Source organism: Hemicordylus capensis, chromosome 6 (assembly GCF_027244095.1).
Source record: "Hemicordylus capensis ecotype Gifberg chromosome 6, rHemCap1.1.pri, whole genome shotgun sequence".
NCBI lineage: Eukaryota > Metazoa > Chordata > Lepidosauria > Squamata > Cordylidae > Hemicordylus > Hemicordylus capensis.
The window spans coordinates 9,856,962-9,882,682 of NC_069662.1; the positions used below are offsets into that span (position 1 = coordinate 9,856,962).

At 43.0% G+C, this 25,721-nt stretch overlaps 1 protein-coding gene across 1 annotated transcript; it reads right to left on the bottom strand.

The window, feature by feature from the left end:
• Positions 1–1,249: 1,249 nt before the first annotated feature.
• On the bottom strand, positions 1,250–13,756 carry LOC128329729 (vomeronasal type-2 receptor 26-like). The gene is made up of 7 exons (XM_053261342.1): positions 13,724–13,756; positions 11,023–11,210; positions 8,829–9,120; positions 7,364–8,245; positions 6,691–6,918; positions 3,797–3,923; positions 1,250–2,148 (listed from the first exon to the last, which is right to left on the bottom strand). The coding sequence occupies exons 1-7, from the start codon at positions 13,754–13,756 to the stop codon at positions 1,250–1,252; spliced, it is 2,649 nt and encodes an 882-aa protein (XP_053117317.1).
• Between the last annotated feature and the right edge of the window lie 11,965 nt (positions 13,757–25,721).

Below are 25,721 nucleotides of genomic sequence, written 5' to 3' on the forward strand. Positions count from 1 at the left end.
CATAGGGCTTAAAATTCATAGACAGACCTCTAAGTGGCTTCTTTCAAGGCAGAAGATTACAAAAACGTCTGGAACAGAAGTGACAGAATTCTGTAAACATTCCATGTGAATGTTTGAGGTGGAAGTGGGCTAACTTGTGAACTTAACAAATATGCACCAAACTTGGTATATGGATTAAGATTAAAGAGAGACCTTGATATCCCATCAGTGAATTCCAAAACCAACTTCAACAAGGCAGCTCTGTGTGTAGTCGAAATTCCACCAGGAATTAGTATTTGAGAAGGAGAATTGAGTGGCCATGCCCAGATGTATACAAACAGATTGGTTCCTTATGACTGGTGAGGCAAGGCAGGAGGCTCGGCGTGAGGTGGGATGCTAGAGGTGAGGCTTTGGTATAGTTTGCTTTTAAAGTCCCTGAAAATGTCTCGCTATGTGTGAAGTAACTCCAGGGAGGAAGGATGTGCATGAATCAAGGTACATGCACGATTCTAAGGGGCAGCTGGGGAACCTTCAAGTCCAAACCTGCTATTCTGCAAGTCTGCTGCCTCTCTGCTCTGGTGTGACAGTGGCATGCACATGACCTCTGCACATGTGTGGTGGCCATTTGCATGCCACTGAGCCGCAACCACGCATGGGGTTCTGGGGGGCACAAGACTGCTGCAGAAAGCTGCAGTGAGTGGCACAGGAGCAGGTATGGACCTGCCGTACTAACTCTTAAAGGTGCACCGTGACCCTTTGAATCATGCACAAATCTTGATTAATGCACACACCTACTAGGGAGCTGCATGGAGAAAGGACAGGATTTAGACAGGGTTGGAAGGCTTCTCAACTGAGAGGGGTTCTCAACTGAGAGCAGTTCTCAAGCTTGGGTCCCCAGTTGTGGCTCCCATCATGCCCTGCTGTGATGGATGATAGCATGTGCAAGTGAGAACTGTTTTGATAACTCATGCAAATAAAACTAAAGATCCCATCTCACCTTCCCATGTGGCTAAAAGAAAAGAAAAGCATGTAGGAATTCTACTTCTAGTAGTTGGTTGGTGTGGTTCAGATGAACGAAGCCCTACTTTATTCTGAAATCTGGAATGTCCCTTCAGGAAAGGGAATAACACAGCCATGATGACATCTGTAACCACATGTGCATTAAGCGGGTTTGACAACAAAATTGATCTATACAGAAGCGCCTGCGTTCAAACTATGGACAAGCTATTCATGTCATAGAATTGGCAGATCAAGTTTACTATAGAGTGTCCTACAGTTTTCTTATTATTTTTTCTCTTTTGTTCAGATCAGGTCTCAGTAGAATAATGTAGCATTTGGGGATAAAGATGCAACCCAATAACCCAGCACTGGAGGCCAGGATGGAGAAGATCTCCACAGCTACCATATGTTTCCCTCTTGTGCTGAGGTAGGTTGGAACAAAGGATATCCAAACACTGCAAAAGACCAACATGCTGAAGGTGATGAACTTGGCTTCATTAAAACTGTCTGGCAGTTTCCTGGCGAGAAAGGCCACCGTGAAGCTGATGATGGCCAGGAGGCCCAAGTAGCCCAGGACACAGTAGAACAGAATGGTTGATCCCTCATTACATTCCACTATGATTTCTCCAGTTAGTGAATGCATATCCAAGTTAGGGAAAGGGGGAGAGGCACTCAACCAAAAAGTGCAAATGCCTATTTGAACCAGAGAGCAGGAAAGGACAATGGCATTTTCCAGTTTCCCCCCAACCCATTTCTGGAAAATACTTCCTGGCTTGGATGACTTAAAAACTATGACCACTGTGATGGTTTTGGCCAAAACAGAAGAAACAGCAATGGAGAAGATGATGCCAAAAGCTGTTTGTTGGAGGAGACAGGTAACTTTGTTAGGCCGTCCAATGAAGAGCAATGAGGAGAGGAAGCAAAGGAGGAGTGAAATGAGGAGCACGTAGGTGAGGCTCCGGTTGTTGGCTTTGACGATGGGAGTGTCCTGGTGCTTACTGAAGGTTCCAAGTACCAGAGCTGAGACCAGAGAAAAGAAAATAGTCAAGAAAGCTAAAGTAACGCCCAAAAGTTCATCAATTGAGAGGAAGTGTAATATTTTAGGAATGCATCCGTGTTGGGCCTTGTTTGGGTACTGGTCTTTTGGGCAAGAGAGGCAGGAATCCATGTCTGAAAGAGAAACATAAGTCTGTTTTAGACCTTCCATTAAAAGTTTCAGCGGAATGAACTGTCTTCCTATGACACATCTATTCTATGCAAGTCTGATCTGTGGCAGATTTCCAGAACTTTCCTAACCTTGGGACCAACACACAGATTATGCGTGAGGTTTTTGACTTTTTTTTAGCTGGAGATGGAGAGGTTGCAGGAATCACACTGGATCCATAGATCTGAAGAGAATGTTTAATGTTTTCTGCCCCATGGTGTTGTCACACTTGTATTCTTAGGTATCAGTAATGGAGACAGAAAAGGGGAGGTACAATATTAATGGCTTTTACTTTTCAACACCATCAAAACTCTAATGTCTATTCCTACTTCAGAGGCGCTTATAACTCTATCTAATATTGGAGATATGAGTAAAAACTCCTATGTAATTTGTATTCCGGCCCTTTGCTATAAAGGAAAAACAACAATTCCATCTATTCTTTTAAAAACATAAGTATAACATATCACCTATACTCAAAATGCCTTCTCTTTAACTGACTAGTGAAATGAGAACTTGGATATTGGTAGTGATGGGATCTTTGTGTCCAGCAAAGGAGATCCTGCTTAGGCCTCTCAAGACTCTGCTGGTACTGCCAACATCCCTCCATTTTGAATAATGATTCTTTCTCATAGCAGTTTCATTCGTACACATCTGATTTCGCTTGGGCACCGAGCACATAGGGGTTTTATTTGTCCAGCTGTGCTGCCAAAACATTTACTCATGGAACCGAGACACATTTTATCACCCTTTCATATCAACGCCAGGTGATTGGCTGTAACTTGACTCCTAATGTTGCTATCAGTTCTGATTATAACTGCAAATATGATATGAATCATGAATACGTTCTTCAAGCTCTTTTTCACAGTTGCCAAGGAGGATACCTAATGCCTAAACACGAATGCCTTCCAGATCACACCTTTAGGTCACTCACAGCCCTACTTGGGCTTCCACATTGCTACGCAAGTTGGGCTAGTTGTGAGGAGCGCTGGGACTGGTCCCTTGTAAGCAGGTGGCCTGGGTTATTTTTTTTACCCAGGATTAAAGTGTGGTAGAAGGGCATGCACTCCCTTCTACCGCAACCCTCCTGGTTGTGTGGACACTCGGGCTGCCTGCAGCCTGAGGATCCAAAGAGCTGGGCAGCAGGAGCACCCTGCAGTGAGAAGATGTCCCAATGCACTATGCTCCTCACATGGTGCAATGTGGGATGCTATAGAGCAGGGATTCTCAACGTTGGGTCCCCAGATGTTATTGGACTTCAACTCCCATAATCCCCAGCCAAAGGCCACTGGGCCTGGGGATTATGGGAGCTGAAGTCCAATAACATCTGGGGACCCAACATTGAGAATCCCTGCTATAGAGAACAGCCTACTTTCCCATCGCCCATTTGGCTGCTTGTGGAATGCACATGTGCTGTTCCTGTGGGTGCACAGTGCGAGTGATCCTGGAGTGGCAAGGATCATGTGGGGGAATGTAGGTTGTCTCCTGACTCCCCCTCACACCTGCCTTCCCCAGCCCTTGCCAAAATGGTTGTTTGAGCAAAAGTCTTGTGTTGTCAGTCTTAAAGATTTGTCTGGATGTGTAATCAAATGTTCATTTATTAATGATATTCCATACCTGCCTTGTCTGAGATCATCCCTTCTGGACATTCAGAACAACCATAGCAGCAAAATTTCTTCCCCTCCTTCCTTTTCTTGCTGTATCCCGGAGGGCAGTTGTCATTGCACAGAGAAAGGGGTGGCACCTATCCTTAAAAGGTATGAGAGCTTAATATTTGAATATTTTGTGGGTGTTTGGTATACAGATGTATAGAAGTTTACAATATAGTTCATTTACAAATGGCATGGAAGAAAATGGAAGAAGATTTGAATTTCCAGGCTTGGTAAACCCAATGATATCTCTAGATACAGTAAGTGGCCAGAGAGAGCTGGCTGGGAGAATTGATATATCCTCTATGAAGACACTAACAAGGCCTGTCTCTATACGATTTGTACCTTTGACATCAGCTTTTAAGTTATTTTTTTAAAAATTATTCTAATTTTATTCTAAGAGCCCCTGGTGGCGCAGTGGTAAAACTGCCACCCTGTAACCAGAAGGTTACAAGTTCGATCCTGACCAGGGGCTCAAGGTTGACTCAGCCTTCCATCCTTCTGAGGTCGGTAAAATGAGTACCCAGAATGTTGGGGGCAATATGCTAAATCATTGTAAACCGCTTAGAGAGCTCCGGCTATAGAGCGGTATATAAATGTAAGTGCTATTGCTAGTGCTATTGCTAATTGACATGAGCTGGTCTTGTGGTAGCAAGCATGACTTGTCCCCTTAGCTAAGCAGGGTCTGCCCTGGTTGCATATGAATGGGAGACTTGATGTGTGAGCACTGGAAGATATTCCCCTCAGGGGATGGAGCTGCTCTGGGAAGAGCAGAAGGTTCCAAGTTCCCTCCCTAGCTTCTCCAAGATAGGGCTGAGAGAGATTCCTGCCTGCAACCTTGGAGAAGCCACTGTCAGTCTGTGAAGACAATACTGAGCTAGATAGACCAATGGTCTGACTCAGTATATGGCACCTTCCTATGTTCCTATGACATAACAATTAATTCCAAGTATTAAAAATGTATTAGAAGGGAGATGTTCCAACTTTCCACATTAAACCAAACTCCCTTCCATTCTTATAATGAACTTTATTTATTTACTTGGCACATTTTTACAGTGTACAACTGAATCTAATCATCCTGGGCAATTTACAACCAACCAAACAACCAATATTGAAAGCTAAAATGATTTAAAACCATTTAAAACGTTTAAAAACCCATTCGAGGCCAGACTACACAATGGGTCTCAAGTGTTCTCCTGAAGGCCAATTATGTTGTTCAGACTTGAATTTCTTTTTTTAAAAAATTAATTTTAACAATAGCAATATTGTCATTCATTACAAATACACACATAAAAGATGGACTTCCCACTCACATTTCTTCGTGAATCATCAACTATAAAATTTACCCTTGCTATAATAATAATAATTCAAAACATAAGTTCAAGCTCTTACAAACATAATTAAACTAACCAACCTGCGATTTATACTAAATTTCAAACCCTGCTGTCAAGTCCATAGTAGGCAGACTTGAATTTCTGAAGGGACTGCATTTCACAGTTTAGGAGAGGCTGTGGAGGACACTCGGTCCTCAGTCACCACTGGATGAACTGGGGGCAGCTGAAGACAGATCTCTGCTGATTATCTTAACACATGGTGGGGATCATGCAGACAAATGCATTCTATTAGGTAAACTGGTCCTAAGATTTTTAGCACTTTAAACTAATACGAGCTCTTAATATCTCACATGGAAACATATTGGCATCCCATGCAAATGCTTTAAAATAGGCATCAGATGATCTCTCCAGGATACCCCTGTGACCAGTCTGGCAGCTGCATTTTAAATTAACTGAAGTGCCTTTATTAGTTGCCATAACACCCTGCTCTTCCTCAGTGAAGCATTTTGATATCAACTAGGCTGTCTGTGATGTACCCTGCCTTTGAGGGATGTGCATGGATCATTCAATTTGTGCCTGAATAAATCACCCCTGATTTGTTTTGTGTCCAAATCTGTCCCCCCGAATCACCCCAGATTAAATTTGGATTTTATTTTATTCAATTTGGATTTGAGATCTATTCAGACCACTTTAAAAAGTCCTAGGGGCACCAAATTTGGTTGGACAGTAGGTCCCAATGGGTGCCACCTACTACTCAAATTTCAAGGCAGTGAGGCACTTGGTTGATTTTTAATGGCTTTTTAATTTTTTTCAACTGGTTTTGTATATTTTCAATGTAGCAAATAATGGGGATTCAAAGCTCCCCTAGCCTAACCCTAACATGGATAACCAGCTTCTTTTTTAAAAAAAGCTGAGCTCTAGCCCTTATAGAAGTAGCGTTATGGAGCAAAATGCGTGGTCAATATTTTTCAAGTGTTTGGATTCTTTGGTGTATAATAACTTTTCCTCATAATGAATCCCTATGAGAATTCATTGCACACCTTCATTTCTTCTGTTTACTTTGATTGTCATTGGACAGTGCCAATTGTCAACTGCCATGTGCCAACTACACTCACGTCCCGCAAGGGAGTGGGGTACTGAGTTTACTTTTTAAGTTATAGAAATGCACCCCAGCCTCCAGGAATCCCTTAATTCACTGTGTGAGGCGTGTGGTGCATTGGGGGATTTCCTTGCAAGCGACGTGCTCTGGTCCTCAATGATGGCCAACTCTTTGCCTGCAGGAGCCTGGGGATCCCACATTCCAATTTTGACTCTGACACATAGGAATTATTTTCCATGCCTTTTGCAAAGCTATGTGATTTTCTTGTGCCACCACAATTATGCTCATAGCACAAGTGCACCATTAGTCCAGAAGTATGCCACGTTTTGAATGAGGCAGTTCCAACTTTCCCCATTAAAATGGTGCCCTGTGTTACATTGGACTATCATGAATCTTGACTTTGGATGAAGTACCAGATTACATTCCTACCTGAGTCAAGTCTCTGTGCCACTGGATTTGGTCCTCATTAATGGTCAACTCTTTGCCTGGAGGAGCCTGAGGATCCAGCCTTCCGACTTTGACTTGGACATAGGAGTCATTTTGGAAAGTGACCAAATTGGTAACATCAAATCCAGCTGCTAATTCTCCATGTTTGTTAAACTTAACATTGTCACCAATACTGTTGTTGAATGAGATGGTTTGAAGCAATGAATGGAGCTGGAAAGAGAATCAATGAGAATTTAAAATGTGGTATTATTTGCACTCAGATATTTCAGATAACTGCAATTTTTCTCATTGGGGAAGCTGCATAAGAATGCACCTGTATAACCGACAGTACTCCACTTTAGGTAACAGATAATGGGAGAAGGCAGCAAATCCGGAGTAATTAGAAATCATTTCAGGAGTTGCAAATGATGTTGGGAGAACTTATAAAAAACACGTGCAGAACCTTTTTGCTTATTTTTGGGTTGGGGTGAGGGTGCATCAATATCTAACAAAGGAAGGAAGCAAGAAATATAAAAGGTGTGTGAGAGAGGAAAGGACAAGAGATAGGTTCCTATGTTCTATCAGCAATCTCTGGTCAATAGCTTGACTTCAAGTCAAAGCATGATACATCAGCACAAGCTTTGACAATAACATTTGGCCAGAGAAGAGCCATTACCTGCCAGGGTTCCATATGCAGAGGGATAAGCCTGCTCCAGTCCTCCAGTGTTCTGTGTCTGGATCTAGATGCAAGTCTTATATGTAAGGCATGTGCAAGAGCATAGACAGCATTATAGATGCTGTAACTGTGGCCGGTCATGCTCATTTCAAACAAAGGGGCAGGAAGGCTCTCCAGCTTCTCTACTCCAGTACAGTTTTTATGCATTTCATTGAAGTACAGGGTTTTTTTGGTGGAACACTGAAATGCTTCCTCCCAGAAAACCTTGATAAATCCATCTCTTCTTACCTCAAATGGGTTGATCATCTGGAGGAATTCCAGGAAGCCTGGATGCTTCTTTGTGTGTATGGTGATAGAAAGAGCACCATGGAACACACCATCACGGAATGTTTGCATATGTGACCACCTTTGAATGGCATCATAAAGGAACTCAATCTGGGCTGTTGTAATCCACACTTTCCCTGTAGGAAACTTGGATACAGGAAATAGTTGGTAAACTGTTGTTAGAAATATAACATTTCCCAACCATATTATGGACGTAGCTTCTCCATAAATGATAACAGAAATGGCTTTGCTCTCCAGGAAAACTGAAATTCTTTTAGAAATATCATGAAAAAATTCACCTGCGTGTATAAGTTTGGTTATAGGTCTTTCTGTGAAGGCTGAACAGATTCCATTCTGAGAAAGCAATGACTCTAAAACCTTCAGGAAATGATCTCCACCATCATTGTCCGTAGCAATGAGCCCTACCCATTTCCACCCAAAATAAAGAAGTAATTGGACAATCCCTTGATAGTGAAGGGCTTCATTGGGGATTGTGCAGTAAAAGGAAGTGGAATAGGTTTGATCAATCCGTGCTGGTTCAAAGGAGCCATATGAAAACTAAAGGAAACAAAATTTCAGAAGAGCTTCATGTTAGAGAAGGAATCAGACTGATTGAGGTTTTTTCCAACTAACATTTGTTATTCAAGTTTTTCTCCCTTATTTTATTCTCTACATCACATTCTACATCATCATTATGAGACAGGAATCCCCATAATGAACTATTGTACACTATGCTGAACTTGGAGTAAATATGTTAAGGATCCGAGTGTTAAAGAGCAATTTAGATATCTTTCAGCTGAAAGGAAGATGGAAATATTTGCATTTAAGATCTACCTGACAGAAATAAAACAGGAGTAGTTTTTCCTGGCCTGGAGTTGCAGCTGATGAAAGTTTAGTTTCAAAGTTCAATTTGTGACTCTCTGGGAACTGTTGATGTACAGAACTCCTAGCAGATGAGAGGTAGAAATTGTAGCTCTTGTTATGCGTCACTGCTGTTCACGTTGTTTTCAGCTTTTTTTTTTTGTTTGGTAATTTTCAACCTTACCTCCCCATAATTATGAACCATCCAAAGTCTAGAGAAAAGAAAAGTGAAATATGTGTGGGATTTGGTTAAAACCCAATGGTCCCCAAGTGTGGATACCTGTGGAATCTTGTAAAGGCCTAAGGTGTCTGCCATGTGTGATGAAGTATCAGCATCAAGTCCCCCAATGACTCCAATTACATTTCTCTGGATGCCACATTTGTAGTTGGGGACAAATCTCTGTGATTTGAAGAGCAGGTCCAGTGTGGTGCGGTAGGTCATTCTCTCATTGGAGTAGCTGTCGTAGATGTGAAACCCAAGTGTGATATTGGGCAAGATCTCAGCGTTCTCATTGATCTCATCCACTGCAAAGGCCAAGGCCAGGATGTGCTGGTAGAACTTCATCATCATGCTGAAAATGAAATGTGTGGAGAACTTTACAATGCCTAAAATCACATTATAGGTCCCATTTAGTCCTTTTGATTTGCCATTCAACTGTGTACACTGACTATGGTTACAGTGTTAAAAGGAGCATACCAGTAAGCCCTGCTCATACATGGACACCCTCAATCTCTTTGCCTCCCTTCCCTCCAGGCATTCAGTTTTCAACAGTAAATGGGAATGCTGTACTTTGGGAGAGATTTTTCTCTATGATTAGGAGTAAGTGCTCAGCATTCCTGATAGTAGGAAGGATCTTGGCCTAGATCTTAAAGCATTTGTCTCTGCAGAGAGAAGTTCTGGCTTCAAGCTGTTTCTCCTCATTAAGTCTCACTAAAACAAAGGGAAAATTATTGTGTTTTTCTTTTTTTGCTAACAATAGATTGAAGACACTGAAATCATTTTTGAAGTGAGGAATAGCTTATTCTCAAGTCAAAGCCATATTGCAAATATATAAGTATTCAGACAGAAAGTGCTGAGCTATCCAGGCAGAATGAAACCAATGTTTAAAAAGAAATTCAGACCCAAACGGCAACTGTAGCGAATAGTGGATTTAAGCCCAGCCTTTGTCTCAAGGCAAGTCCACGTGGGGGAAAGAGGCAGGTAAAAGGACAAAGAACAAAAAGAGAAAAACTTTATTTCCAAAATACTTCAGACTGCTTCAGTCTGAGGCTTTCTCAGCTTCTACTTACAAGTAAAAAGAAATACTAAGTACTTTACAATATTACTGCCAAAGATCACTCCATCTGGTGTTTGGAGTGGCACACTTTAAAATCGTGGTTACCCAGTTGTAAGGATAATTCAAAAAGCACCCCTCCCAGGTGCAAACAAACTTTAAAAGCACCATTACAGGGTACAGGGACTTCTGCAGAGCCCTGGTTGGATAAAAGGGCTCAGGATCAGTTCCTCTTAGTTACATTGCAGATAAAAACACCATAAACTAATTGTAAGGAGTTGCAAAAGCACAAAATCAAAAGAAATCTAACACAGGGTACCTAACACACGGTTCCCTGGTTAAACCTTTCCCTGAAGCCAATGCTCTGGCTTCCCTCCTGAACTCACCAAATCAATGGTAGAGACTTCAAGCCCCTGTAGAGCTCCTGGTGGCCGCCATTGCCTGTCCAGACAACCTGTTGTTCGCCCTGCCTGGCTCCAACTGAGAACAAAGAACCCCCCTCACTTCCTGCTGCCAGGACCTCCAGAAGCCGCCCACCATGTGCTGAGTGGTTGATCCCTAGAGGTCATTGCCTGATAGACAGGACAGGGTTCACTTCCAGTTCACTCTTTAGGGGAGGGGAGGGCTGATCACCAAAGCAACTGATGAAGGAGAGCAATAATTAGAATAACTACTGTTCCTTATTTTTTTAAAGGAGAACTGAGGAAGGGAGGGGTCAAACTCAACCCTCTCTCTTTCCTCCACTCTGAAGAAGCTGTCGGCCAGATCTTGAACAATACACAGTTGTCTGTATGGACTATATGGATATGACAGATGCACTGGATGTGTGCACATTATGAGAGAGGATTAATTATTATTATTTGTACTAGTAGTAGGCATTGTAGTAGTTGTAGTAGTACCAGCAGCACTAGTAGTCTTAGTACAAAAAGGCTTGCCCACCATCCATTTTCTGAAATCGGAAGATATAGGATGTAGTTCATATAATGTGGGAAGTGGGACATGAGCAGAAAGCAGATTATTGCTACAAAAGATTCAGCTGCATCTGTGTTTCTCTCTGGATTTGTGAGCAAATATTAGCTAGTATCAAGATCTTCCTTCCTTCCTTTAACCCCAAAATAAATCAGTTTGAGAGTCATCCACATGTAATATATCAATCAACTAAAAGCCAAAGATTATATCTTAATTGTGATAATTCCTTACTCTTTATTATCCTTATTCCATTCCTGAGTTGGAGCTTTCTTGAAGAAATATTTGGGTGACCGGTAAAAGATACAAGATGCAATCCCACCAATGAGAATTTCGCCTGGCTGGTACCACTCATGTGGAATATGCAAAGGATCACTTCTGGAGCACTTAATATTATCCTCCTCCACCACCATAAGTGTAGCCTGCAGTAGAAGCAGCAGAAACACAGATGTCATCATCCTGCTGCAAAAGTTTCCATCTAGCATTGGACCTTCGTATATCTCTTTAGAGGACCATCAGACTATAGCTCTGACTTTAATGTGGAACAGGGGAAGCCATCAAAGCTGACAAAAGCCTTTTTGTCTCTTTCCCAAATCTTAACTGTTAATAGCACGCAGGGCTGTTTATATTGAATTCAAACTTAGTGTTAATTTTTCCTCTTGAAAGCTACTGGTACTTTAGCTGGGTGATCTAATTATGGCAATTTTGATAATTATAGAGGAAGGAATCCCTCTCAGCCATGTTTTTAGATTCCCTGTAGCACCATCAGTAGCAGAAGCAGGAACACAAACATGTTTGTCTGGCCTGGGTGCTGTTACATAATTCCTTGCCCTACAGTGGGGTTTGAATTCAGTTCAAAGTTCAGAGTGATCCAACTTGGGCATTTTCAGGCGTCCTTGATGTGGTGTGTGGGGGTGAGATGCAGGGCCTACCCTCTGGATGTTCACTGTGAAGTTTGGAAAGACCCTCCCAGTGTTTCATTAGTCTGGATCTCAGACACTGCAGCCAAGATTCCTGACAAAGCAGCCAGAGGAAATTTGGGAATGGTGGAGAAATGCCAACCAAAATGCACATATGCCTTTTTAAATAAGGGAGCAAGAAAAGAGTCTGATCTTGTATGTTTATTTCAAAACAGTCACAATCAACCTTTATCCTGAAACCAGGGAATAACCCAACCTCTTACACAACTACATTTCCATTATTTATGAAATAAGAGGTTTTGTTCTACATATACATAACAGTGGTTTCATTTGGTTGACATTTGATTGTCGCCAGCAACATGATTATGGATGTGAGGACAAGTAGCAGGGATTTCCTTCCCTGCTACCCATTATAGTTTTCAGAATTTGGAGCAGCTCATAAGTAGTATTAATGAAGTATATCAATCATATTTGAAAGAGTGGTTCTGATGAGCCACCTCCTCTGCAAGCATGAAAACTGAAATGGAAAGATTTATCAACAATCACATTCATTATTACACATGGCCCCAGCAGAGCTGACTGTCATCACAACTACCCAATACAAAATAGCCCGAGTTCAAAGTTCGACAAGCCTCTATATTCATCCTGTACAAAATTTAGATCAAGTTTATTCTGAGATAGCTTATGTTTTTCTTATTATTATATTTTCCTTTTTGTTCATATCAGGGCTCAGTAGAATAATGTAGCATTTTGGAGAAAAGATGCAACCCAGTAATCCAAAACTGGAAGCCAAGATAGGGAAGATCTCTACAGCCATCATGCATTTTCCTCTTGTGCTCAGGCAGCTTGGGACAAAAGACAACCAAACACTGTAAAAGACCAACCTACTGTACATAAGGTGAAAAATTGGGCCTCATTAACATGCCTGGCAGCTTCTTGGCTAGGCAGTGAAACTGACAATGAAACTGACAATGGCCAGTGAAACGGAAAATGGCCAGAACACCCAAGTAGCACAGGACACAGTAGAACATAGTGAATGACCCCTCATTACAATCCACTGTGATTTATCCAGATAATGAGTACATGTCCAACTCTGGGAATGGAGGAGAAAATGTACATATGTCTATTTGAACAAGGAAGCAAAAGAAAGACAACTGAATGGGCCAGTCGTTTCACCATCCAATCTTTTCTCCACTCTCTTCTGGAATTTTCCTGGTTTGGAGGCCATGAAAGCTACAACCACTGTAATTGTTTTGGCTAAAACAAAAGATTGCACCCACACCAAGGAAGACACGAGACACAGTATATGGTGAAAAAGACCACAATTTTATTGAACAAACTGAGTTATTATGAGCGTTATTATGTGCATTGCATCACCAACATATCAACCTATATGAACAAACTGAATGGAATAGGGATTGGCTCACCACCCCTATGGTGAGGAAGCTATAGGCATGCCACCATAGATGCAAGCCTAACCTAAGAATCTCATGGGCAACACACATTGGCTCCAGTCAGCCCTTTTGCCCTAGTCAGAAACTGCCCATCTTAGCTGACCTATGGTCAGGTCTCTGACACTAGCATCACAGCCTCCCACGAAGCCGCAAAGCCTTTCTATACTACTAACAAACTGTGTTAGGTCAAGATTGACCTTCCTCTGTGTCCAGTCACCTCGACCTGGCTTATTGGCTCCCCTCCAAACCCTGCTCTGTAGCAGGTCAGACCAAATCATGATAACGCTGGGAAGCCACTGCTGAACTCACCTAAGGTCCTTGGAAGCCCTTTGAATAAGCAAATGCCCTGCCTGAGCTACCAAGTCATTCTACCCAAGGTGAATGAGTAGAATGTCAGGAGGCTGGTTGGCCTCCATGTACTCCTGGATGATGGGCAAAAGTTGGGCAAACAACATACTCTGCTGCCCAATCCACAAGATCGAAGCCCATTGCCTGAGGCCCAACTATGTTCCCAAACCAGCTGCTTGTGCCCGCCTGTGGGCCCAGAACACAATGGAATACCTGAGGATAAGCACTAGTCTGCCTCGCCGGCATCTTAGGCCCTGTTGGAAGAAGAAAGGAATGCAATTAACTGAACACAATAAGCTCTGAATGAACATAACGCTTGTAAATGCTAGCAGCCAATCTGCTGTATGTCAGAAGATGGGTAGCCAAGCTGAGATGTGATGGAGGCCGCACCTGTGTGGAAGGAGTGGATTTCTCCCCATTCAAAAATATAGAACAGTGTGTGACCTAATGAACTCTGTGTGACCTCAGAGGGGTTTTTTGGGGGGTGGGGTAGAAATTCCTATTCATTGCATTGTGACAGGCTAAAATCTTAAAAAAAATTATAAGACAAACTCCGTGAACCCCACCGGCTTGGGACTGCTGGGGGGAGTTGTGGCACAAGGTGCCTTGCCCCCAAACTCACTTTGGTGCCCAGGAACCACCCCCACCGGGGGACAGTTGGGGCATCCTCAAATCCCCATTATTTCCTATAAGGAAAATGCAACAATTGAAAAATCTTCAAAAAATCATTAGAAATTGCAGGAGTGTCCAATTGCTTTGGGGTTCAGTTCCCCTGGGTGCCTACCACCCACCCTGGGTGCCTACCACCCACCCTGGTTTTGTGCTCCTAGGTGCTCTGCATAGGAAATAATGGGCTGTTTCAATTCCCCATTATACTTTATGGGAAAATTAAAAAAAAATGTAAAAGATCTTCAAAAGATCATTAAATATCACAGGAGTGTCCAATCTCTTTGGGGTTTGGTGGGTGGTAGGCACCCCTGGTTACCTACCAGCCACCCCAGTTTTGTGCCCCTAGGGGCTATGCATAGGGAATAATGGGCAGGTTTGAGTACCCACTATAGCCTATGGGGAAAATGCAAAAAAATTAAAACAAATCTTCAAAATTCATTAAAAATTGCAGGAGTGTCCAATTGCTTTGGGGTTTGGGTGGTAGTTGGCACCTATGAATGTGTACCACCCCAGCCCAGTTTTGGAGGCTCAAACCGTTGAACTGGTTCAAATTGGTTCAAATTGAACCAGGCTCTGTTTGGTCTGAACTTGGGCTGTATTGCCAGTTCAATGCCCTGTTTGGTTTGAGTTCAAACCTTTGAACCAAACTGGTTTGAATTTGAATTGGTTCAAATTAGAACCTAGTTGCATATCCCTAACTTGTATCCATGAATATCAGAAATGTAGGGAGGGAAAGGAATCGCAATATTGTATTAACAACTTTTTCTTCTCTGCACAACATGTATCCCATAGTTCCCATTAAATTCAGAGGCTTAATTAGCTCATTTCAACTGAATAAATTTAGGACATCTGAGTGTATGTGTGTGTGTGTAATGAAATATGTTTTGGATCCTTAACTTAAAAAGAAACCTATTTCTTTATCCATATTGTGTATTTTAAATTTTTAAGACATACCTAGACTGAGGTTTAGATGAACTGATAATATTCTATTATCTCAATGTAATGTGTATCCATGAACAATACAGGCTGGGGATTCTGCTGGTGTACCGAACACTCTGCTACACTGCTTTCTCCCTACCTGATCTGGAGGGAGTGGTCTCAAAGGAGGAATTGGGTTCCACCAGACATTTTGCCTTTTGGGACATTAATGTCCATGCTGAGACTCCCCTAGGGGCAGCTCAGGATTTCATGGCCACCATGGTCACGATGGGCCTATCTCAATTGGTATCCAGCCCTACCCACATGGCAGGACCAGAGGCGTAACTAGGGAAAACGGCACCCAGGGCAAGCATTGAAATGGCGCCCCCCGTGCCCCCAACATACTACATTATACTTAGGTTTTTCCTCACAAGTGCCCACCGCTGCTGCCAAGCCAGGCCACTGACTGGCCGCCAGGCGCCAGCAAAGCAATGGGGGGGGGGGGGCGCGGGCGGCGCAGAAGGGACTGCTCGTGGGGGAGGGGGCGCCGACACGCTCCCTTGACTGCTGCAGCGCTGCTGCACTGAGCAGGAAACATTTGTATTAACAAAATATTAACAAAAAATTAAAAAAAAAATTGTCATGGCGGCGCCCCCCATGTGACCAAAAAAGATGGCGCCCGGGGCACGTGCCCCCCCTGCCCCCCCCTATAGTTACGCCTCTGGGCAGGACATACTTTGAATCTGTTTTTTTCTGACCAGGGAATAAATGATCTGGAAGTAGGGGAGTTTGAGATAAGTCCCTCATCATGGATAGATCATTATCTGGTTGGGTATAGTTCGACTGCTTTGTCTACCTTCTGCAGGGGTGGTGCACAAATTAGAATGGTCCACACCTGGAGGCTTATGTATCCACTTGGTTTCCAGATCGCCCTTGGGGAGTTTCCAGTGTCCAGAGCTGGTGACTCTGACAAGGCCCTGGTTAATCTCAGGAACATGTAGACAGCCTGGGCTATTGACACAGTTGCTCCTAAATGCCCTCTCCAGCTTGATGGAGCCTGTTCTACTCCTTGGTTTTCTGAGGAGCGTAGGGCAATGAAAGAACTTGGATGGTGGCTGGAAAGGTGCTGGAGGAAGACTCTTGTGAATCCGATTGAACATGGGTTAGAAAGCATTTTTGGGACTATTATTCCATGGTGGTTGGGGTGGTGAAGAAATGTTTTTTTTCCGGACCCAGACAAGATGGAGGTGCTGTAGGTCAGTAAGAGAGCCAATCGGGATGAAAGGATCCAACTAGTTCTGGATGGGGTTGCACTCCCCTTGAAAGAGCAAGTGCGCAGCTTGGGAGTACTGCTGGACCCAGCTCTGCTTTTGGAAGCTCAGGCAGAGGTGATGGCCAGAGGTGCTTTTGCCCAGCTTCGGCTAGTGTGTCCGCTGTGTCCCTTTCTCAAGAAGGCAGATCTAGCCACAGTTACTCACGCCCTAATCACATCGCAGCGGGATTACTGTAATATGCTCTACATGGGGCTGCCCTTGAAGAATATTCAAAAACTCCAGCTAGTGCAAAATGCAACAGCTAGGACTGTATCTGGAGCAACCAGCTGGGATCATATTATACCCATTCTGAAAGAGCTGCTCCAGCTACCAATTTGTTTCTGGGTCCAATTCAAGGTGCTGGTTTTGACCTTTAAAGCCCTTAATGGTTATAGCCCTGGATATCTGAAGGACCGCCTGCTCCCAAGGGTTTCTGCCTGCTTGACAATAACACCCGAAGGGGTTCTGCTCCACGTGCCGACGATGAGAGAGGCTCGGCTGTCAAGCACGCAGGGCAGGACCTTCTCAGTCATTGCCTCCAGGCTTTGGAATGCTCTCCTGACTGGCATCTGCTTTTCAGTCTCCTTGATGGATTTTAGGAAAAGTGTAAAGATGTGGCTCTTCACCCAGGCTTTTGAATGGAAGTATTGTTTTTTTTACTGCTGCTGCTTTGTGTTCTTTGTTTTTTTAAAATTATTAATTATTATTATTATTATTATTATTATTATTATTATTATTATTATTTCGATTTCTATACCGCCCTTCCAAAAATGGCTCAGGGCGGTTTACAAAGAGAAATAACAAACAAATAAGATGGCTCCCTGTCCCCAAAGGGCTCACATTCTAAAAAGAAACATAAGACAGACACCAGCAACAGTCACTGGAAGTACTGTGCTGGGGGTGGGGGTGGATAGGGCCAATTACTCTCCCCCTGCTAAATAAAGAGAATCACCATGGTAAAAGGTGCCTCTTTGCCCAGTTACCATGGGGAGAGTTAGCATTATCTTTTAATGGGTTATTAAATCGTTAAATAGAGATATTATTTATATATTTATATTATCTGTACTTTTATATTTTAATTATGTATTTTAAATTATATTGTACCTTGCTTCAAAATCATCTGTACTTTGGTATTTTAATTGTGCATTGTTTAATTATTTGGAAACCGCTTTGAGATTATTTTAATGAAAAAAGGTATATAAATCAAGCAATGAATAAATATCAGGAATGTAGGGGGGAAAGGGAAGTGCAATATTACCATAATGTGGCATAAGGGCTGATTCTGGCTCTGTTAAGATTCTCTTTCACAGTTGTAAGGTGAAGTCACATTTTGGCAAGGTGAATCATGGCAGAGTTTCAACTACAACCCAACAGATCCAATAATTAAATAAATGTGAAGAATACATGAGAAATGAAATATATTAACCTTAACTATATCATAAATCATTAAATCATATAGAGACAGTGATGATAATTGATCATACAAAGTAAGTTGATAAGTTGGGGATACTATGCACATATTGACTCTAAGCAATTCTTCCACCTAGACCTCTTAATTATGCGAAGATAAAATACCAGATGTTACAAGTTTAAACAAAACCGGTTTCAATCTAAAAACACCATCGTCAATTGTTTACAAGCCAAGTATCACAGCAGTGCTTAATTTCCATTCCCCAATGATAAGCAGTAGACAGGGAAGAAAGGGAAGAATATAGCAGTTGCAACAAATCAGCAATTACCAATCATGGTGGGGAAGACAAGAGGGAGGATCACATAGAAGCTGGAAGAAAGGACAATTAACCAAAGACTAATAAATTTCATAGCGGAAACCATCTCCTCCTTAAGATTAATATCTGGTTTTAATTTATCGATATACATTCCCTCTTTAATTTACGCTTCTGCAAATTTATTTCCAATGTCAACACATAATCTTAGTTCCCATCACTCATCCAGCATGCCCCTCCTTCAAATGTATAGACCATGGCTTAGTATGGCTCCCATTGTACCTCATCTCTGACAAATGCTCACTGTATCTACCTCTTAACAGTCTCCCTGTTTCGCCTATATAAAAAAAGGAACATCCCAGACACCCTTTCATATAAATCACCCATTTTATAATGCACCAACCCTCTCACAAAAAGCACAATCATTAAACTGACACTTTTAATCACGTAATCAAAAGTTAACCAACCATTGTTTCAACTGTATTGGTGCACCACACAACACTTGGCTTTAACTCCATGAGGCGATTCTCACGATCGGGCGAAATCAAGCTAAGGGAACCTAGCCCGGGTTCGCCCGCGTGTGAGAACCACCGGGCTGTCATCCGAGCCTGGTCTCACCAAAGTGGGTAACCCGCTAAAGTTACCCTCCCCTAAGCACAGTTTAGTGGAGTGAGTGCTCCTCTAACCTGGGCTTTCGGATCGTGTGTTGCAACGGCACAGCTCCATGCTGTGGCAACTCACAAGCAGACCCGACAAGGAGGCTAAAAAGCAGCCTCCTGGCTCGGGGGTCTCTCCAGCATGCCCTGTGTGCCAAAAATCATCTGGAAGCCCTTAAAATCACAAAAAAATGAAAAATAAAAATAAAAATAAAATAAAATAAGCAAGAGGAGTGAGCAAATTGAACCTCTGGAAAATTTTGAACCCCTCAAAATAGCTCGAAGGCACTTTTGAACCCCCACAAACCACTCAAAGTCACTTGAAATCTTGAAGAGTTGGCAGGGTTAGCAAGAGGAATGAGTGGTTTGGACCTCTGATGCACCCCCCCGCCCTAATTGAGGACCGCCCTCCCCATCACTAAAAAATCTCACCAAACCGTGGATACTTGGGTCACAGTTGGCAAGACTGGTCACAATTTCCCAGTTGCTGTGGATACTCAAAACCGCAATTGGGAAAACTGTGGTTGGCAGGGGATCACAGTATAGCCAAAAGGGACAGCATCAGCCAGGACTAGCAGGCCAAGATACACTTTAGGTTCTGTTAGTTCAAGCTGCTTCCATCAGAACATATGAAGCTGCTGCCAACTGAGTCAGACCATAGGCCCATCTAGAGCAATATTGTCTACTCTTACTGGCAGTGGCCCTCCAGGACTTCAGGCAGGATTTGCATTCCTCTCTCAGGGTTCACAGTGCCCGTCCCATGCCCCCCCCCCGCTCTCAGATTGTAGGGGAGGGAGTTGCTACACTCCCTGTCTCCTCTTGCTGGTTCAAACATCTCTTGATCTGACTTCTCACCAGAGGATACAGGCTCCACTGTCCAGTAGGAGAGTAATAGCACTGTGCAATTACAGCACTGTGCTGTGGGAGAATAATAGACTGGTTGCAGTTATTAGATATGCTCTTACCTTTTCCTTATGAGCTGCTGCCTTTTGTTCAAACGAGGTCTCAAAAATGTAGCATCTAAGGAAGAAGATACAACTCAGTAACCCAGCATTGGAGGCTAAGACAGAGAAGATCTCCACAGCCACCATGAATTTCCCTTTGGTGCTCAGATAGGTGGGGGGAAAGGAAAACCATATCCTACAAAAATAGCAATAGCAATAGCACTTACATTTATATACCGCTCTATAGCCGGAGCTCTCTAAGCGGTTTACAATGATTTAGCATATTGCCCCCAACATTCTGGGTACTCATTTTACCGACCTCGGAAGGATGGAAGGCTGAGTCAACCTTGAGCCCCTGGTCAGGATCGAACTTGTAACCTTCTGGTTACAGGGCAGCAATTTTACCACTGCGCCACGAGGCGCAGAAAAAGAAAAAAAATGCTGAAGTTGATAAACTTGCCATCATTAAAAGTGTCTGGCAACAGGCCTGTCCATTGGGTGGGGCAAGCGGGGTGCTCCCCTTGGCCCCATGGCTGGGTCTGACCACAACTACGATCCCCATCACTCGCTGCTCCTCACCTACCCTCCCCACTCAATATCCAACACCCCTAGGGCTAAAGAGGTCCATCGCCTCTCTCCTCCAAGCAAAAAGAGAGCCTACTGCCTGTGTGTGTCACATGAGCAGGATACTGCTCAAGCGGGATACTAAATGCAAGGTGTGCATGTGCTCTGATGCTTAATCAGGGTGCACACAGGCCTCTTATTTACCATCCAGCTTGTGCAGCACTGCGAAGTGCACCTGTCTCCTCACAGGAAAGAGGTGAACTTCCTAGCACCGCAGGAGCTAGGGTTCACACAGGCCTCTTGTTAGTTAGTTAGTTAGTTAGTTAGTTAGTTTGTTTGTTTATAGAGCCAGTGTAGCTCTTTCAAGAAAGAGTTATATGGTCTCTCCGACTTGACCCAGAGACCAACCTGGCCGCCGCCTTCTGTACCAACAGTTTCCAGACTATGTACAAAGCAGCCCCACATAAAGCACAGTGAAGTAGTCCAGTTTGGAGGTTACCAGCATAGGTACCCCTGTTCTGAGGTCATTCATCTCAAGAAACAGATGCAGCTGGCAAATCAACTGAAGTTGATAGAAAGCACCTCTGGCCACCGCCTCAGCCTGGGACACCAGGGAGAGGTTCAGATTCAGAAGCACTCCCAGACTGCATACTTATTCCTTTTGGGGGAGAGTGACCCCATCCAAAACCAGCAGATCAAAATAGTCTTCCGAGTTCCGACCCCACACAATGAGTACCTCCGTCTTATCTTGATACAGCCTTCGTTTGTAATCCCAGCCCAGGCATTTAGGGAGGCTACATCTTCTCTCGATGAGGCTGACATGGAGAAGTAGATTTCAGTGTTATCAGAATACTGCATCAAATCTCCTTTTGATTTTTCCCAGTGGCTTCATGTAGATGTTAAACAACATCTGAGACAGTGTGCAGCCCTGAGGGACACCATATGAAAGTTCAGATTTTGAAGGACAACAGTCTCCAGGAAACACCATCTGGAATCTGCCCAAGAGGTAGGAACAGAACCACCACAAAACAGTGCTGCCCACCTCCAATCCCCTCAGACGTTCCAGAAGGATATTATGGTTGATAGTATTGAAGGCCACTGAGAGAGCCAAAATGACCAACAATAAACAAGAATTAATCCAGCATGAGTAGGACTTAGTATCCTGCTCATGCAGAGCTAGTTGCCTCTCTACATGCTGGAAGAGAGAGGTGAACTTCCCAGAGCCTCGTGTGTGCCAGTGATCTTAATAGATGGAAGGATTCATGAGGAAGAAGGCTCTCTCTTAAATACCCTGGGCCCAAGTCCATATAATTTATAGGGCACTTAATCCCTTTTTACTCAGATTTACAACTGATTGTGCTCCATACCTACTTCCTGGGTTCTCATTCTAGTGGGGCAGAAACAGATGCATTACTCAAAATAGGCAGGTTTGATTGTGGAGAAGAAGGAATATCAGTGTGTGAGTAGCCCACGGTGAAGGACAACATTTCAGAAAAAATAATCATCTGGTTGGGGAACCAGAAGTCTTTCCTGTAAATCTTAGTGATGAGTGGCTTAATTAAAGAGTGAGCTCTAAGGCTAGTCCTTTATAGGCTGAGTAAGCAGGAATTGGCCAACAGAGTCAGCTGATGAGTACTCAGGCAGGCAGGTACAGAAGGCTGTACAGTAACCCTCCAGATCAAAGTTTAGTCCACCAGGTTTGCAAAGGAAACAGAGCACCAATGGTATATGATGTAAGATGCCAGATTGTGACTACTGGATTGAGACCATGCCTTATATTGCCGTTTCCAACAGCAGTCGGAACTAGGATGTGCTGAACATTCTGAGCTAAGAGAGTTCTGACTCAAAACAGGCTGAGCTCGTAGCAGAACACCCTTCAAATGAAGGGCCTGTTCCAAGCTTGGAAATTTAACTCCATGTCTCCAGACAATATTAATTAGCAGTGCCCCCTTGCCTGTAGGTGGGGCAGATAAAGAAATCTCCCCTCCTGAGCTCTCTAACAAAGATACTGCAACTGTTTAATTTCATGGAATATTTGATTTTATTTTTGTAATAAATTAAACAGTTCCTTATTCAACCAGAGCCTCATTCCTGAAAACATAGCATATAGAGGGAAACAGATAATGTGAGGATACAGAGCGATGGCGTACTGTTTATGCCACAGTCTATACTTACAACATTACTCATAGAAACCAGAGGTTCAAGAGAAGGCTCTCACGCTTTCCCTGACCCCCCCCAAAACATCAGCTGCCCAGTTCAGGTTCTGTGGCTGTAATATGGGAGGAGAGCTAGTCTTGCGGTAGAAAGCATGAATCGTCCCCTTCGTTAAGCAGGGTCCACCCTGGTTTGCATTTGAATGGGAGATGACTTTTGTGAGTACCCTTAGGGGATGGGGTCACAGTGGGAAGAGCATCTGTGTGCTTTCATGCTGAAAGTTCCCAGTTCCCTCTATGCATCTCCAAGAGAGGGCTGAAAGACTCCGGCTTGTAGCCTTGGAGAAGCAGCTGCCAGTTTGTGTAGACAATGCTGAGTTAGATGGACCAATAGTCAGAGTTGCTATAAAGGCAGCTACCAATGTTCCTATGTTCCACCTTTGTGAGTGTACTCACTTACACTTGCATTGCAAAGGTAAAGTGTGCAGTCAAGTCGATTTCGACTCCTGGTGCCCACAGAGCCCTGTGGTTTTCTTTTGGCAGAATACAGGAGGGGTTGACCATTGCCTCCTCCAGTGCAGTGTGAAATGATGCCTTTCAGCATCTTCCTCTGCTTGTTAGTCAAGCATTTCCCTTCTGTGCCATTAGGTGACTCACATTATTGTAGTGAGACCTATTTCTGAATAATGGGCCTGGAGCATATAGATTAGAAGTGGCTACTACAATATAGGAAGGTAACATATTGATGAAAGCAACTGTATCATGCTCATTTACTAAGCTATGTTTGCTGTATTATGCATGCTTTGTGACATTACACCAACAGTTTGCCTTTGGATGTTATTTGGACACAATTCACCATAGTTCCCAGAACAAAACATAACACTTCTTTGTTCATGGTGACATCTTCCTATATCAAGAGAATGAGGCTATGACCCGAGACAAAATGCAAAAAGAACATTAGTAATCTCATGGGGGATTTTATTTATTTTAATTTTATTTATTTATTGTTGAATTTATATATTGCCTTTCATAAAAACAACCCCAAGGTGGTTTACAAAAGTTAAAAACATACAATAAAATGACAGTTAAAACATTAAGCTTAAAAATATATAACAAATCTAATTTAAAGACTATAAAATACATGCATAAAAACTATAAATGGATAAAAACACATAGCAGCAGCAATAGAAACAGTCATGTAAAAGCCTGGATAAAAAGCCAAGATTTAAGAAGCTTTCTAAAAACTGTGATGGAGTCCGAGGAGTGAATGGCCACCGGGAGAGCATTCCAAAGTCTGGGATCATGGGCAGAAAGCAGAAGACATACAACAAAAATCTAAAATTATTATTATTATTTTTATTTATTTTATTTTTATTTTTACATTTTTATCCCGCTTTTCCTCCAAGGAGCCCAGAGCGGTGTACTACATACTTGAGTTTCTCTTTCACAACAACCCTGTGAAGTAGGTTAGGCTGAGAGAGAAGTGACTGGCCCAGAGTCACCCAGCTAGATTCATGGCTGAATGGGGATTTGAAGTCGGGTCTCTCCGGACCTAGTCCAGCACTCTAACCACTACACCATGCTGGCTCTGTACAAAATATTTTGTACATTGTACATTTATATGAGCCACCTAATGGTGCAACGGGGAAGTAACGTGGCTAGGGAGCAAGAAGTTCCTGGTTCAAAACCCCACTGTTATGTTCCCCAGACTATGGGAAACACCTATATTGGACAGGAGCTATTTAGGAAGATGCTGAAAGCCATCATCTCATACTGCATGGGAGATAGCAATGGTAAACCCCTCTTGTATCCTACCAAAGAAAACCACATGGTTCTGTGGTTGCCAGGAATCGACAGCACAACTTTACTTTCCATTCAATATCTTTAATATGTTGGAATAAAATGTACATTCGCAATTGTAAAGCAATAACTACTTCTATGGGGATTTTTCCAGCCTCAAATCTAGATCTAATGGACTACAAGGTTCCTAAGTCTTGGTGAGCAACACCAACATCCATAGGTTCTCCTACATTAACACTGACCAGTGACTGACTCCCTCATTATATCTCCAATGGTTCCTAAGAAAGACACTAAAGTATGAAATCCTACAAGATGGATAAAAAGATTGGGGGATCCTTCAGTCTTGACACAAACACATGCCATGGTCTTCATCTACAGTTACTGATCAAAAGACACAAGCAGGACTTCCACATTTTAACTTTATGCTTCTATACAAACACACTTCAATGTTGTTTCCACTGAACCAGGAAATGCTGAATTAAGATCAATCATAGGTGCTATTCCAGGGTGCTCTCCAGCTATGACATTCTGAATGTTTCCTGACCATCCTGCTTGCGGTTCTTTTAACAGTTTACTTGTCTTCCACAAGTGCTCGATTGAATTGATATGCAGGGGGTCAGAAATAAGCAGGCTGAATGTGATGTTCTTAATACCAGATGTGATGAATGGGGAATATGGTGGTAGTGCTTTTGGTGCCTTCACACCTTATCTGCAGTTTTGGGGCTGCTTGCGAGTCCCAGGATGGAACCTAATGGTAATGGTTGATGGTGGATCATTTCAGCCAGTGTTCTTTATCCATATTGATGTTGATATCCCCATTGGTGGGACAGAGAGAAATTTTTCTCCCTCTCTCACAACACTAGAACCAGGGGTCACCCCATGAAACTGAAGGTCGGGAAATTTAGGACAGACAAGAGGAAGTACTTTTTCACACAGGACATGTATAATTATGGAATTCTTTGCCATGGGATGTGGTGATGGCCACCAGCTTAGATGGCTTTAACAGGGGCTTAGATAGATTCATAGTGGACAGGTCTATCAATGGCTACTAGTCTAGTGGCTGTGGGCCATCTCCAGCCTCAGAGGCATGATGCCTCTCAATACCAGTTGCAGAGGAGTAACAGCAGGAGAGAGAGCATGCCCTCACCTCTTGCCTGTGGGTTCCCCAGAGGCATCTGGTGGGCCACTGTGTGAAACAGGATGCTGGACTAGGTGGGCCTTGTGCCTGATCCAGCAGGGCTGTTCTTATGTTCTCATGATGACCCAAAGCACCTGACTAATTCCCCTTCCCAGGAAGAGCCTGCATTTTTCATACATTCCAAGCTTTCCATATATATAATAACCATTATATTTTTGGGATATGTGAGAGGTGCAGATGTGACCCAAGTGGAGTATTGGCACAGGCCCATTCATTCAGTATTCTTTCAGTGAGAATAGTAAGAGAGCAAAAGGAAGTTACTTGCTATATTA

Excerpts from the sequence above, each read along its gene's own strand:
- LOC128329729 (XM_053261342.1), bottom strand. The coding sequence starts at position 13,756 with ATGCCGGCGAGGCAGACTAGTGCTTATCCTCAG. Across the intron at positions 9,121-11,022 it reads TGGAATAAGGATAATAAAGA|CATGATGATGAAGTTCTACC; the intron begins GTAAGGAATTAT and ends TTTCATTTTCAG. Across the intron at positions 2,149-3,796 it reads GATGATCTCAGACAAGGCAG|ACATGGATTCCTGCCTCTCT; the intron begins GTATGGAATATC and ends TTTCTCTTTCAG.